At 42.0% G+C, this 15,758-nt stretch overlaps 1 protein-coding gene across 9 annotated transcripts in view; it reads right to left on the bottom strand.

The window, feature by feature from the left end:
• Positions 1-15,758, bottom strand: part of RASAL2 (RAS protein activator like 2) — a 187,311-nt gene that overhangs the window by 30,167 nt on the left and 141,386 nt on the right. For all 9 annotated transcript variants that reach the window (XM_086754063.1, XM_086754065.1, XM_086754066.1 and 6 more), the window contains 3 exons: positions 12,253-12,362; positions 2,170-2,323; positions 522-620 (listed from right to left, as the gene is read on the bottom strand). In XM_086754063.1, the coding sequence (XP_086610189.1) occupies positions 522-620; positions 2,170-2,323; positions 12,253-12,362 (363 nt within the window). The remainder of the gene's footprint in view (positions 1-521; positions 621-2,169; positions 2,324-12,252; positions 12,363-15,758) is intronic.

Raw genomic sequence — 15,758 nt, 5'->3', positions numbered from 1 at the left:
TGAGACTGGCACAGCACGCTGCAGTGTTTACTCTTGTGAATAATTCCAAGAGCCCTGCTAGCCTGCCCCTCAAAGGTGGTATGCCAGCTATGGAGGTGACTTACCAGATATTTACTGGCTGATGAATAACTTGATTTCCCTTCTCACTTTGGCTGAAGTTCGTTTTGTGGGGTTTTTTTGCAAACTGTGCCCTCACAGTAAGCCATGAAACCTATGAAACTAAGTTCCATCCTTCTGAGGTGCATGGTATCAGCAATCCAGTCTGAAACAGGCTCTAGGGCCAGAATCAGGAAGCATGCCAACCAGGAAGCGTGCCGATCTGTATTTATTCATTAAAGGTTTGACCTACTGCACTCACTAGAACAGTACACAACAGCAGCTTTCGATACACTGATGAGCAGACTTGTCCTCAGACTAAATTAATTGAGTACGCATCTGTGGGAAGCCCTGGTACACTGGACCAGAATCCAATCATACCACCTCCATTCCCCCGGTAATCTTATTTCCGCAGTTTCTGGTACCTTATTTGGCTGCACTGTTCTGCGTAGGTTCTCCATCCACTTGTCCCTCTCTGCTGCAGAGGAACAACTGAAGCATTTACTGCCACTGGAGTAGGTTACCTGGAACATATACAAGACAGGCTGAGTTCAGGCAAGCCTAACAGACATGTCAGAGGCTGCAAAAAGCAAGAAAGAAAATAAGCAATGCTTGAGCAACAAAGTAAATATGAAAAAGGCAGGAAAACAATACGGGAGCCTAGAAGGCAGAGAAGTTAAAAGGCTCAGAAAATGTAGAGGAAAAAAAAACGTCAGTTCAAATTAATATAAAACTAAAGAAACATATGAGGAATACCAGAGCCTCCTCTTAAAGACTTTAAACAAGGCTTTAATCAACCAGTTAATTTATTTTTTTTTTTTTAAAAAAAAACCACTTGTTGATTGATCCATAGCTATTAAATTCTTGCAGTTTTCCCCATTAAGTTGCAAAGGCAGATGACTTGGTTACTAACAGTCTAAAGACAGAACTAACAATGTATTACTATGTGGAAAACACACTGGAAATGGTGTCTTCAGTAAATATAAAGTATTTCCAAGGGTCCATATATATAGCAACAGTCTAAAACAAACCGAAGGAGTTGTCCTCTGATCTGGCCCTGACACTCGATGCCATAGACAACTCTGCTTTCGCATGGGAGGGAACCACCTTGGTGTCTTTCCCTTTTACACAGCCTTAGAAGCTTCATTTACTCTTTCCATTCATTTGTGCACGCAATTAAAAAGCATTTTGAGGCAACATCCTCAGAGCTAAGCTGTTGGCAGTTTTTCTCACTCAACTCCCCAAACCTAAGCAAGCTGGAAAGTGCTTCCAAGCAGAAGAATGAGACTGAAGCAAACAGGAACGGTTCCTGGATACATCCCGAGGGAGATGGGCCTGATATGCTGGTTTTCTGCCAGAGCAGTTTTCCAGGTTATAAACAGATCTTTGTTCTGGATTTTAGACACATCTGACTACTCCTGCTGAAGACAGACTGTCACATGCTCCTGCCACGACACAATACGATGGCCTTAAGACACTCCAAACAGTACACACGAATATGCTGTTGGTGCTGCGAGGTGAGGACCGTGCTCACACCAACAGCCTGTTTCTGAAGCAAAGCTAGGAGCCACGTGGTGCTGCGCTGAAACAGCAAGAGGATCTCTGCATCCCGCTCCATGGTGCAACAGACATGTCCGCAGTTACTTTAACAATCAGCAAACGAGCAGAGTTAATGGAAGGATGCTCTGACTGGAAATCATGTTTCTTAGTTATAGTATATTTTCCAAATTTAATTTTAGGTGAATTTGGAGAGGACGAATACACAGCTTATGAACAATAGTATGTTTAAGCCATACATGCAAACTATAAATGCTTAGATATTTATCAAATTAAAGAGATTTTTCAGTTAGAAGGCACAGTAACTGGAAAAGATTTCTCTCCACTGAGCGATTGATGCCATTAGCCTCAAGGACTTCAAAATTGCATGCTGCTTAGACAGCCCCCACCCAAACCTCAGCATAGCAGTGGCTGCTGATCTGTTCTCCAATTACAAAGTCACAGAACAGCGTACTGCAAGGGCTCAGACTGACTGAAAGCATATAATCGGCTGCGTGTTTGGAGAGCGTTCTTTACCTCAAAGCAGAAGTCTTGTCCAAGGATACTGCTGTGAAGTGGTTTGACAAAGACTTTTTCTTCTGACCCAAGATCCAGGGCCTCCACGGCGCTGCCTGGGCTCAGTAAAGACTCATGGGAACGGGACTCTTTCAGCTTTGGCAACCCACGTGACCTGTAGGAGAACAAGGGGGAAAGGAAACATTATTTTTCTCACAATTACCAAAAGAGTTGGCAAAGTCCCAGAGAAAGCTGCAACTTGGTGTTTATTCAGAACAACTTCTACAATTAGTCTGTAAACCTTATGAAAATAATATTAGGCCAGTAATCCCAGACTTCTAAGAAAATATCCACCTACACAAGCCCAGGAAGTCTGTTCCCACTGACCTAGAAATCGTAGGTGCTGAGCCATCAGCAAAAGAACAGCAAAACAAAAAGTTCAGAACTTAACTGCTGAAATTTAAAGAAACCCCACAGATAGGTATGGATGTGTTACTGCAAATATTTACTGCTATCTAGATTACTAGATAAATTTTGTGTATTAACAGCAAAAAGCACACCAATCTCTAAATCTCTAAACCAATGGAGAATGATAGCTACTCCCATTAGAGCAGACAGTCCCCCTGCAATACACTTGATTTTTCTTACCATACAAAGTCTTTACACTAACATCAACTACGCAAATTGTTTCCCACTTCACAATGCTCAACTCAGTTACCTACATTCAAATTTTGCATTTTCTTCTTCAGCTGCTTCCTCCAGTTTTAATGGCTTCCAATTTCTTTGATACCTCCATTCTCTTTTAACTCCCCCTCAGTACCACATACTGCTTGCTTCTCTTTTTCAGTTGACTGTCCCGTAAATCTCTGAGCTCTACCAGAGCTGGCATCTCCCAAATTCACAGTACCTTTTTATCAAGGCAATCTTCTCGTTGTCCCCCTCAGTTCTCAAATACTTTCCAAAGACATATCCCTCCCTCCAGTATGCTGTAGCTTTTTACAGCCAACAGCAACGTTACAAAATGTGCTCTAACACCTCCTTTATTCTCCCAGTTCAATTTAATGTGACATTTGTGTGTAGGAGGGAGTTCTATTGTCAAACATCACTGTAAAACATGCTCAATGTATAGGTGACAGTGGCTTCACCTGTGCTCCTCCTAACTCCAAGCTGACACCTGGACTATAAGCTTCTGTAATAAAGTCATATGATACTTTAAGCACAACTAGCATTTCTACTTCAAAGGACAAACACGATGTGCAAGCACACATATCTTATTTTTACTCTAGCTAGAACTAAGTCAAAGCCTTTACAAATGACCAACAAGGAGGAAGAGCGCTGAGTCCCAGCTTAGCAGAAGAAGAGCTGTTTACCTGGCAGGTCTAGATTTTGTTACGATATCAAAGCCCATGCTGTCCCTATGCCTGTTCTGTGATCCATGAAAGTGTGTCCACAAAAGTGGTTGCACATCCAGCAAGTGCGACTGAGCACAAAGAACGGATGTGAAAGTAGAAAGGCATCTGCTGTCTACACATTATGCAGAAAAAAGCAATGCTCTGAAATGATGCTCTCTCACCTGTGTTTGTCACAGTTGTTACAGTATTTCTTCTTTTATTCAAGTCCCAGTATCAACGTTCAGTATCAAATGGAAAATGTTTTAAAAAAAAAAAGTATTTATGGAGGAGTGAAAAGCACCTCTACCTCTAACAGCTTCCTTAATTTTGAAAAACAAGTAGTTTTTATATACTTCACTCACATATCATATATACATATACATATACATATACATATATATATATATATATATAAAAATCCTCATATTTTGTAACCATAGCAAGATCAAAGTCCTCCTACCCTTGAGCAATCCTACGGGGAAACAGAAAGGAAAAAAAAAAAAACCAAACCAAACATTTGGAAAAGGTGTCTTCCGTACTTCTAAAGCTGCTTAACAAAAACCTGGGTATCACAAAGGGTATGTGTAAAGCAACAAGCAGAGTTCATCTGACTGCTCTTTTGTACACAACGAAACGCCGAAGGTATTCTAGTCGATTCATGTACGATAAGATTTATTAAACAGTAAGGGAGAACTTTGTTCCCATTTAATATATTGAATGATCTAAGCACAGGCAGCAAAAACCTTTCATCAGAGGGATATTACAAAGACACTGATTTCAAATGCAAAACAGCAGCACTGGTACAAATGTGTTGGCTGCACTGTGCCTGCTTTGTTATAACAGGTTACAGCAGCAGCTGCACCAACGCAAACCTAAAACCTCAGCCATGTATAATTGAACACTTGCTGCAGTTAAGGTAGGGCAAGTCTAAAATAAACACCACAATACACCACTTTAATATCATCTCTGCAAAATCCTCTCTAATTTCTCCTTTCCAGAAAGGACTGCTGAGGTCACTTGGCTTCTGTCCCTATCCCAAACTCTCAGCAATTCCAGTCCTAACAAAGTACTTCAGTGCATGATGCAGGGGAGCTGGCTGCAAGCCTGCAGCCAACTCCCGCCTTAGCTTCTCGTCCGAGAAGGAAGGCATGGAGTGGTCACAAAGAGAGGGAAGAGGAAGGAAAGAAAATTAATTACCAAATAAAGGAGAAAGAAAAAGAGATTTTACAAATCCCAGTTAAGCGAAGGCTGCACTTGGAATAAGACAAATCAAGCACACCTACATGAAACAATTGTATAGCCACTTAGCAGTGCATCCCCAAATCATAGCGGTGCCACATGTCATGGCCCTTCCTTTCAAACTTCGTGCTCTGGGCTACATCTCAGACAATAAATCCTGCTGGGAGAGAAAGAAAATCCAGGAGGAGTTCTTCCTCAAGCCATAGGTTACAAATTTCAGACGAGCATCATGCTGGGCAGATATGCTGGGGCAAGAAGAAAAGTCACACCGGCAAAGAAATCTCTCTCCCTGTTTGCTGTGCTCCCACCCGGTCCCACGGGTGACATGAAGAGGCTCCCGGGTGCACGTTGCCATGGTGTGGCCTTCTGTAAGGAGATTAGGAGGGGCCGGCAGCCGGGAGAGGCAGCAGGCACAGGGAGGCTGCTCGGCAGGCATGGCAAAGGTGACCTCTCCAGAAAAAAAAGTACCACCTCCTCTTCCTTTCCTACAATGAGTTTAACAAGACCCAGACAGTTAATGACAGCAGGAGAGACTAGGGCATCTTCCAAGCCTTTGGGGACAGGGTGAGGGCAAAGGCAGGTACACACGGCAATCGTACTCCGTGCCTCCACATCCCGTCCTGCAAGTTAAATCTTTTAGTAGCATCTATTCTGCTACGTTGCTCTTCTGAAGAGTTCGCTTTGAACGTTTTGTTTTGTTTCAGATCAGCTGGAGCACGGTTAGTTTTGTTGACTAAGGGTCCTGGGGCAGAGGAATGTCTAGCTGTTTGAGCAATCCCTTGAAGTTACCATATTTAAAACAGCTCAATAAACTGATTAAGTGGCTTAGAATTGGCACTTTATCTTCCATAAACACCGCAGCAATGTCGTAAAGTTGTTGGCTAGATGCAACCGCATGCATTTACAAACACAAGTACATGCATTTGTAAGCGTCACGGTATACATTTCATCTATTGATAGATCTGCAAAGTAAATCATTGACTTGTGCCTAAATCAGCAGCCTCTCAATCAATATAGGCAATAATTATACAGAAATAATAGTTCTCTGCTGCTTTAAAGCCTCATCCGATATTCTGAAGCTGTAAGTAACAATGAAAGAAAATTGCTTGCTGGCTTCCCTTTTGCACTAACTTATTTCCTAGCGTCCAGCAAAGGGGCTGGATTAACAGGGTCTCTCCTGTATTGGGTAGGAAGCTACTGGTAATATAAGTATTGCTTAGAGTCTCTGTTAAAGAGAGAGATAATCCCAGAGAAGCAGATTACTGTAAACAGGAAGATCGCACATGCAAAAGGTGGGGGAAGGGTTGTTTGTACAAATCTGTTTCTGTTAAACAGCTCCATTAACAACGCCAATCCTGTTTGAATTACAATAAACCTCCGATGATCAACTTCTGTCCTGCTGCCTTTTCTATCTATTACTGCACACAACAAAAAGATTGCAAAGGAATGACACATGAGTTCAGAGCCAATAGTTACCAACGGCATCAAACAATTCTTACTTATGTATTCTCCATAATTTTTTTTCCAATAGGAAAAGCAGATGGCGGAGGAGCACGTTAGGGAACATTTTCAACTTCTCACCGCTTTTCATACGCTTTGGAGTACTGGTCTTCAGAGCTGCATCATTTCTTTCTAAATCAGAGCCCAGCCAATGCCCCAAACCACTGATCTGGCAGCAGCATGCAACTGCTGCTGAAAAAGATTTCGTCAACAACACCATCTTGCTGGCCCAACCCCAGGCTGACCCTCTCTCCTCGCACACCATAATACAGTAATTTTCCACTACAGGAACGTCTTGGTTGTAAGCCGGGAACTAGAAACCTCTGGCTTTCTGTGGCCATCCATGGCCACACAGCAGCCTATTAGACAACTTCTATTATATTCTACTGTCTATAAGGCATGTAAGATAAAGGGTTAAAATCCTAATTGCTCTGGTTATGAGGCTCTCCTGCTGATTTTGACCTATTTAAAAGCCAACCTACAAAGCACAAAACACTTTCAATTACTGAGCTTACCAGGGAGAGCACTATATTGCTTGGAAAACAAGCCCTGGACATCAATAATCCAAAAGATAAGAAAATAAATGTATAGAAATGAACAACCAAGGAACAGAATCCCATAATCTGTTTCCTTTACCAAACTGGTGTGAAGGCAAAGAATTCTGAAAAGAGTTTTTTGTTCAGCCCAAGCACCCGGCTAAAGCCATGTCTCCACTGGTCTTACGCGAAACTGTACGCCTGCATGCTTCAAATAATTCCAGCACAATACCCGTGTGTTTGGAGACACTCCCCGAGACCAGAAAGTTGAATTCAATACTTAGCCACTCGCAAAGTCACAGGAGAGAGCTTGGACTGTAACGCAGAGAACTTTCTGCTCAGCGCTGCTATTCGAAATCCCAGCCCTGCTGAACTGGACCCTAGCGTCGGCAGCATCATCGGCAGTACAGGTGCGCTCTGCCGGTGCTGCAGCATCAGGTTTGCCGGTGCAAGCGTTCATTTTGTAGGCACCACACCCCGCTTCGTTTTCCAACTGCCAATTAGCAGAACATCCTATTACTTGGTCAACAATTCTACAAGTCTAACCAGTTTCATTATTAATATTTTTTTTTAAAAAATCAGAAACTTAGGGTAAGTTATTTAGATGCAAGTGCTACTCAGTTGCAATTAAACACTGGCTTTTTCTGAGCATACTGCTTTAGCCTTCCATTGAGATTCTGGTCTTCTCTTGCAAGGCCCTACCCAAAGCCTCATTGTTTGAATCCTGGATTTGCAAAGCCCTTCCCTGCCTGCCTGCTCTTCCTACAGATCACAGCTTGTCTAACAGACACCTCATACAGTGCAGCCAAACAACCTGCTGGATTTCACAGTGGTAGCGTTCTCCTCGCTCTACCGTAACCACAGTGTCTGCTATTAACGTTTCAAATTCTTCTGTTTAGCTGGACCAGAGATGCTTAACCGATGCAGTTTCATTTCACTGCTAAGTGATTTATAGGCGAATGCTATGTAGAGGAGCCCGGGGTTTGAAGAAAAGCATCAGCCATTAAGAAGTGTTTTTATTAAGGGGTCAAGTGAGCTTGCAGGTGGGACAGAGCAGTCTAGCACCATGGTGAAGCTTTGTGACAACAGGATTGAGTGATCTTGTTCATTTTTCACTGAAAAACAAACAACTGCACCAGGACTGAAAAAACTGGCTGAAAGAAATATGTTCACCAAAACAGGAGCGAGACGTCTCTCTGGAAACAAACCACTCCTCCCCGTTCCCCATACTCCAGTATGCAGATAGAAGCAGATACGCTGAATGAATACAAGCTCTGAGTGAGTCAAGCCTTAATAACGCATTGTGTAACATAGATTTTTATCCTTAGGTCTAAATCAGGATAAAAATCACCCACCTTCTTTTGAAAACTAGCATTAAATTAAAATAAACGAATACAAAAACCACAGCAAGATTTGCTCCTATTATGTATATAATCTGTGCTATTTTCATACTGTAAAAAAACCAAGAGGGAGGAGAGAGAACTTACCGAAAGTAGAAAAAGCTGTCATTTGAGCAGCGATACCGTTTCACCATGAACCCCAGAGCCATGGCTACCCACTTCCCTGCAACTTGCCCGAGCCCATTCTGAGCAAGCACAGCACGGATCCTGCGCGCGTCTACGACTATCTGATAATGCCATAAAATGACTTTTAGTAAAGCAGGAGGATTCCCACGTGGCAGTAAATCCCAACAGGGCAAAACCCTCCCAGCTGTCTGCAGAGCTTTATTGCCGTCGCTGAGACCATATGCAGCCAGTCTCAGCCATCTTTTCTCCCTCACCATAAACAAAACTGAGGCAAGAACTGTTGGTCCACTTCAAAATACTCTCAAATTCCTGGCTGCAAACTGAAAATATTAATTTGGTCTCTCCTTTCAAATGTGATTTTCCTTAGTTCTTTTGTCATGCCTTTTTACATGTTTTATGTATTACTGTAATTGAGAAAATGTTAAGAGACAAATGTGTGGGTTGAAGAGCTCAAAGAATGCAGTGGGAAACAGGCTAGAAAAGCTGTGAAAGATGATACGGTAACATGGTGCCAGATAGCTCCATGGTGAGAGCTGTACAGTCTACACATCTGAAGAGCCTCATTCACATCTGGCATGGGTCACAACGGAGGAGAATCTAAGTCTTCTCACGTCAGTGCCTTGTAAAGACAAAACACGAGTTTTCAAGTACAACAGACCACCCAGCAAACAACCTGAACCCAGAGTAATAGAAGTGATGTGAATTACAGACTGGTCAGTAGATTTCCGCTGAAACAGGAAATCTGATTACAAAAAAATCTGCAACTTATCTCCATCACTCCTTCCTACAGCATTCCTGAATCCTTTCTATTTTAAATAAACCCTGAACAGACAGCATCCATCCTCTGTCACCATCCGGCATAGCATGGAGGATCCCAAATCCCAAATCCTGATTTGCACTAGGGTAACTAATCTTCCTTTCTCTAGAATTGTGCAAATATTTATCTATAAACATCTCTTGTTTCTTAACAGGACCCAAACACCTCAAAAGCATGAGAAAGCAACATGACAGCAGCCTCTATTTCCTTCTATTTCTTACAGAGTTTTAATTTATAAAGCTATATAATACTTTCTTTGAAGGCAGGGCTCTTCTATTTGTCAGAGCAAGAAAAGGTAGATGCTATCAGTCAACCTGGCCCTGAAAACCTGTATAACACCATGACATCACCTGTTTAAAATGGGAAAGGGCTGACTCACTGGGGTAAGACAGGAAAGTTCTTACAGCAACAGATCGAGACTCATACAAAAAGCAGGGAGAGCAGCAGGTGAAAGAATGGCAATTCCCTCTCATGAATTAAGAGTCAGCTGCTATGTGTTATTTTCTTTCAAGCAGAAACAGTTGTTGCTGATTTGTCCCGTCAGAAAAAAAATCCCAAACAACAGCATAATTCTAAACATAAATCAATCTTTTTAGCCTTCTCTTTCCTCCAGCCCATCTCCTCTCAGTATACTAATCTGTTCCTCATCGTCAGTGCTTCATTCCCACATGATTTCCAAGTTGTTTTTCCTGCTATTGTACCCACCGACTGCATTTTTCAGGCACCCTTAGACATAGGAACTTACGGGAAGGAAGGGAGAAATTATTGGCAAGTTTCACTTTACAGCGGAACAGAATTTCCTTTTTTGTTTTATTTATAAGATACCATTAGAAAAGTAATACTCTAACCATAAACTTTCAAAGCTGGTATATTCAATTGGTGCACTCTCTGATTGCACCACAAATGCAAAGAACTCCATTAAACCTTCAGTCTTTCCAGCAAAAGGTAACTACAAGGTTGAGTACTGCTGTTATGCTTTCTTTCCGAAAAGAACTTATCAGCAATTTGTGACCCTCACCTGCAGCACAAGGCTTCAAACAGAGCTTGCTTTTGAACAGCAGTACTCATTTGTGCAAAGATTTATCTCCAAATAAAGTTAACCTCAGCTTGCCTTGCACAGAGCCTGGCTACTCTCAAATTATCTCCCTTGCCTCCAAACTGTGCCCCCTCTTCACTTCAGCACGTGTACCTCTCTGAAAGGAGGAAGATTACACAGACTGATATCAAAAATGCTTCGTTCCATTAGTAGCAAATGATCATATCGAATCGCCAAAACCCCAAAACACTGTCCCATCTCCTGCCCTGCAGATGCAAGGTGCATTGCTATAAGGCTAGTGCAGAAGGCCAAAGGAGAAGCGTGACTGGATGGAAAGTAAAAAGCAACCACCGGTTTGTCCCTGTGTAACATCCCGCACATCACCGGCTTTCCAGGGCTCTGTCCCTCAACCCTCTGTGTGGACTCTGCCATGGGAACTTCTCAGTTCATTTGCTCCTGGATCTCCTTTTTTAAATCCATGCCAAGGAGATGTAAGGGGACTGACAGAACAGACCATGCCATCATCACATGCAATAGATTTTATGCTTTGCAAGCCAGCAGAGAAAATCCATGTTTCATTTAAGTCTGGTTGACAATTTGTGCCCACGCTGTCAGGGAGTAGAGGGGAATCCAGTTTTAAAGAGAAGGCGGCTTTGCTGTATATAATATCATGTCTTAAATCAAAGTTGTAGGGATTAATTATAGCTAAATTTATTGCTTTCCCAGAATGACAGCATTTCCCTTACACTGCAAAAGGAAGTATCATCAGTCCACATTCAGCATGAGTACCAAGTTAGGAAAAGACAAACATTATTTACGCCAAAGAGATTTTTGCATTAAAAAACTTCAAGCAAAGCTGGTTACAAACAATGTTAAAAAGAACAGGTACTTTATCACACGGTGGCATTATTTAACATGCTTACGCTCACTGAGTTGCTTTTTATAGCCACGTTGTAACTTCCTGAAAATAGGGATTTATAACAAAACTTGATACAAAACAGACCAGGTGGACATTACCATGACTACAGGAGCAACATCATCCGCATCGTGAGTCACATTTGGTAAGCTGCAGTCTTTGTGCAACTGCTGAAGTTAACAAGCCCTCTAACATCCGAAGCCCTGCTATCTCCATGATTTTATGGTACTGCCTTTCAGATGGAGAAGATAGCACCATTGATTGAAGCAGCACAGCATGACAGATAGAACTAATGAATTCAACTTGGCTAAAGCAGAATGGAAAAATGCACTAAACAAAGTAAAAACCACAGAAGCCTGCCGTGGCCTTAAGTACAGGGCAACCTGTTTTTCACTCAATCTAGTTCTCCTGCTGGGCTACTGTGGAATGTAACACAGAGTAATGTTTAATAAAAACAAGCAAGAGACTTTACAAATAGTTACAAGAAACTGTGTGAGAGCTTTTGCTTGCCTCATGTGCAACCCATTCCCAGAATGAATTGCTAGCCACAAACGAAACAGGCAAGAATACACCAAATGGAGCATTAAGATGGTGAGAAGTTACTGAGCTTTCCAGTTTTCTGAAAAACAGACCGTCTGTTCATTGTAGTAACACTGCAGTAACGATACAAGTGCCTGATATTAGCAAGGATTCTTAATGTGCCTGCACTGTACTGCCTGTCTCTGGGCTTTGCCAGTGCTAGCTGAACCGATCTGCTCGCACCAACACAACTCCTCATGCTGGCCACTGCACTGATCTCTGGATAAATATTGCATGCATCAAGGTAAGTTTCTCTAAAGCTGATCAATGCAATGGTTTTGCTTATTTGATGCAGAAAAAGGTCTTTGAGTCCATATGGTTAACCTGAACTTTTCATCAGCTCTTAAGAGTAGTAAAAGTTTTCAGTCCTGTGTCAGCAGTACATTGTATACTAAATAAATCCTACCATACTAGAGTCAGTCCAAAACCCCGCCCATCTGCCAGTTTAACAATAAATCCCCCTCCTTTCTCTTATTCTGTGAGCGCATACGCATACTGCATGTATATTTTGTGCAGTGCCTCTGGATGAGAAGAGATTGTTTTGGGAGATGCATTGAACCTTACCTGTCATCAGCATTGCGGAGAGATGGGAGACGGAAACTTGTGTTCCTGTCCAGTTTTGACTGACTCTTTGTCCTCTTGATGGATCCTTTCAGACGTTTACTGAAGAAGCCCTAAAATGAGAAGTTGCAGAAGTGAAACAGAGAAATGATGCCGGTAATAAATCAATCAGTGCGCTGTCACCGAGTCCAAACTGAGCAGTGATTCCCGCTGACAACGATGACAAAACGTGGCGTACTGGGATTCCTCTGAGCAGGAAGAAAGGCAGGCCTGGATGGTCAATGACAGTTTCAGTATGTGATAGCTTCAAATTCCAGTCATTAGCACTACTCACATTACAGGTACACTTCAATTAATTCCAACTATTATACAAGAGATGCCAAATCCCACAATTATCATTTGATAAGGAGTAGTCTTAGATTAGATACCTGTATTTGCTCCTAGCTCCCATTTACACACCATGTTTTTAATTCTTGGTCAGATTAAGAACATAGGATGTCTTTTACTATGAGCTTCTATTGCACTCACAGTTGCATCCAGGTTTTCCTTTTAAATTTAGATATAGCAGGAAAGTCTTACAATAATTTGTCATTTCAATAGTCTCACTAGCCAGAATTTAAAACGTCAAAAGATTTCACACACTTCACACAGCTGCCACAATGGGAAAAGTTTGGCTCCATCATCTTTGTAATTCCCCTCTCCATTGCAGTAGGCTGCCTTGTATCTCCCCTTCGCCTTTTCCTTCCAGACAAACAAGCCCTCAGCCTCTCCTCATAGTTCCCTTCTTTCAGATACCATCAAGAGCTCCTGCTGTATTATCAGTAGTGTAACACGAGTACATCTGACCACTGATACACAAAGGGGTGTGTGCATCTCTACGTGTGGGGAAATCACAGAAATATTTCAACACCTGCACATTTGATTTGCTCCTACAGCCTTTTAAATTACTTTGAGCTTAATACGCATTTTAAATAAACCATTTTGTGTCAAAATATTTCCAGGCCTTGCAGACATACATGCACATACGTTCTTTGGCATGATCAAAGCAAATACAGAGGTTCTTCATCCAACAGGATTAAGCAATGTCTCACCGGTCGAATCTGTGCTGTTCCTTCACCAAACAGCTGCACAAAGCCACCGTACCCTGTGCACTGCTGTCGGGAGATTTCACCAGACACAAGTGAGGGAAATCACGTTCATTAAGAATATTATAGACTGGTTATAGGTTGATAGAATTTGCTCAAAGTGAATGTTTTGATGTGGACTGAACCTGCAGGTCTGCAGCCTTACTTTAGTAAAGGTCTAGTGACAATCATCGTCAGCCAGGGCTAGCTCTCTCTCCCATAATCTGTGTTTTGCTAGCATGGAAGTCGAGTACAGCAGATTTTGAACACATTCACAAGGCAAGCCTCCACAAGCTGCATTTGGGACAGGTGACAGATGTTGCCCACAGCTGCCTCCTGTAATACAGAAATCAGCAAACTGGAGACAAACAAGGTCTCTTGTTCTTTCCTGCACAGAACACTGACAAAGCAAGAGTGTTTTATTGGCTCCAGGTGACTCAGCCAGCCTGAAGTATGTGACTTTTTAATCTCTCAGGCTCATAAAAATTAGGCCATCACAACAAGAGATGACTTTATCTGTAATCTTTTAGTCTGAAAAGTCTCACATCTCTTTCACCTCTTCAGGAAGAAAATATTCAAAGGAAAGGGCTATTACCCTCTTCTCATCAGTAGATGGATGCCAGGTTAATTGCTGGAAAAGAGGTTGCTTCCAAACAGCAAAGCCTGTATTTGGTCATGTTCAAAACATATGCTGCAAGCATCTCTAAACCAATTTTCCAGTCTCACATTTGCCTTTATCTTCCTATACACTCAGTGCTCCTTTTGAAACAAAATGTATCCTCTTCCCTTTAAATAAGCACACCTTCACCCCACCTGTACCTTTCCTCATTCCATTATTCTCGTTCCCTTTACATTGAGTTTGTCCCTCTTATTCGATACAATTCACTCCTCGAAATAGCACAATTCCCCTGTCCATACACACTGGGACGTGGGTTCTCTCAAGTGTAAAAAAAAAAATAAATCCCACCAAATCCACAGTTCCTCAGGCCCACATTCATGACATCTTCAACAAATACAGCAAAATGGCCTGTCCCCTCTCTCCCATTGAGATTTGGATGGTGATGCATTACTGAAAGCCAATCCATAGCTGACACTGGCTGCAGGATCTTTCCAGTATATGCAGATCATCCTCTCCCAAATACTTGTGTAGGAAACAACCTGCTCACATGCACCAGAGCCGGACACGTGCCCATCCACAGGCAGCACAGAGAAACTGGGATGCCCTTGGGATGGTGCTGCAGGGGACGAGGGAAGAGGAAATCTGTTTTCTGCATCTGAAGGCAGTGCTACATTTAAGGTTGCCCTTCAATATCTGAGGGTTGCCAGCCAGCAGGCTCCTCAGGGGTAAAAGCTGCTATATTCTCCTGAAATAGGAAATAAAGTGGAAAAGGCCTGATATCTAGATACTGAAAAAAAACCCTCACAAATCTACATAGCGTGCTGAGTGAAAAGGTCAAAAGGGAAGAAGTGTTTTTATCTATGCCACTCAAACTCTATCCATGTTTCTGCACTTTTCTTGGTCCCGGTATTGAAAAAGTGCCTTTGAAAAAACCCTGTAATCAATAGATGTTCTTGGGCTTCTCTTGGGGCCGCTGCTGGAATTCAAGTAGAGGATGTATAGCCCTTTCAAAGGCACTTTCCTATATTCTGACCTCTCAGCATAAAAGGTAACAAGCCGAACTACAGGGATTCAAATCTGGTGGACTCTGGCTTCATTCCAGTACCTCTCAGGCTACTCAAATTGCAAACATGAAATAACATAGTTTTCTCCCCTTAAGGGCAAATAAGACAAAGCTGAACCAATCTAGCAGAAGTTGAAAAGTATTTCTATTAAATAATTCCAAATCTCACTCAGAGAGGGACCATGAATATTCATTTCTGTGTGCATGCACAATTTTAAATTGGCATTACTTTAACATTAGTGAAACATGTTCTCGGTTTAATTGAACATAATCTATTCCCTAATGAAATAAATATGCTATCTGCGGTTGAATAAGGCTATCCACAGTTGACTATAAAAAAAAAGAAAAAATTAGAATAAGAACACAGGGATAAAAATTAGTCAGACAAAGAGTGTACTTATTGGTCATTCTCAAAAAACTTGCAAACATTTGCAGTATTTACTCTCTGCACCTTGCTGGCAGTTCCTGCAGGGCCAGTGCTCACAGATGGACAACCTGGGAGCAGCATGAAAAATTCACACGTGCCAGAACTGAGTAGAGCATTTTGACTTCAATTTGCCAAAGGAAATGTTTTTAAGTACTGAATGCAGATATAAAAAAAACGTAGTGATGAAAAAGAAACTATTTGCAACAATACCATCTAACGGAAAGTTTTATTTCCTTTTCCGTTTATAGAGAAGAAATCCCTGCCAATGCTAATGAC

The sequence above is a fragment of the Chlamydotis macqueenii genome, chromosome 8 (assembly GCF_036417535.1).
Source record: "Chlamydotis macqueenii isolate bChlMac1 chromosome 8, bChlMac1.mat, whole genome shotgun sequence".
Lineage (NCBI taxonomy): Eukaryota > Metazoa > Chordata > Aves > Otidiformes > Otididae > Chlamydotis > Chlamydotis macqueenii.
Note: the sequence above shows the minus strand (reverse complement) of the source record. Positions and strands in the feature narration are given on the sequence as shown.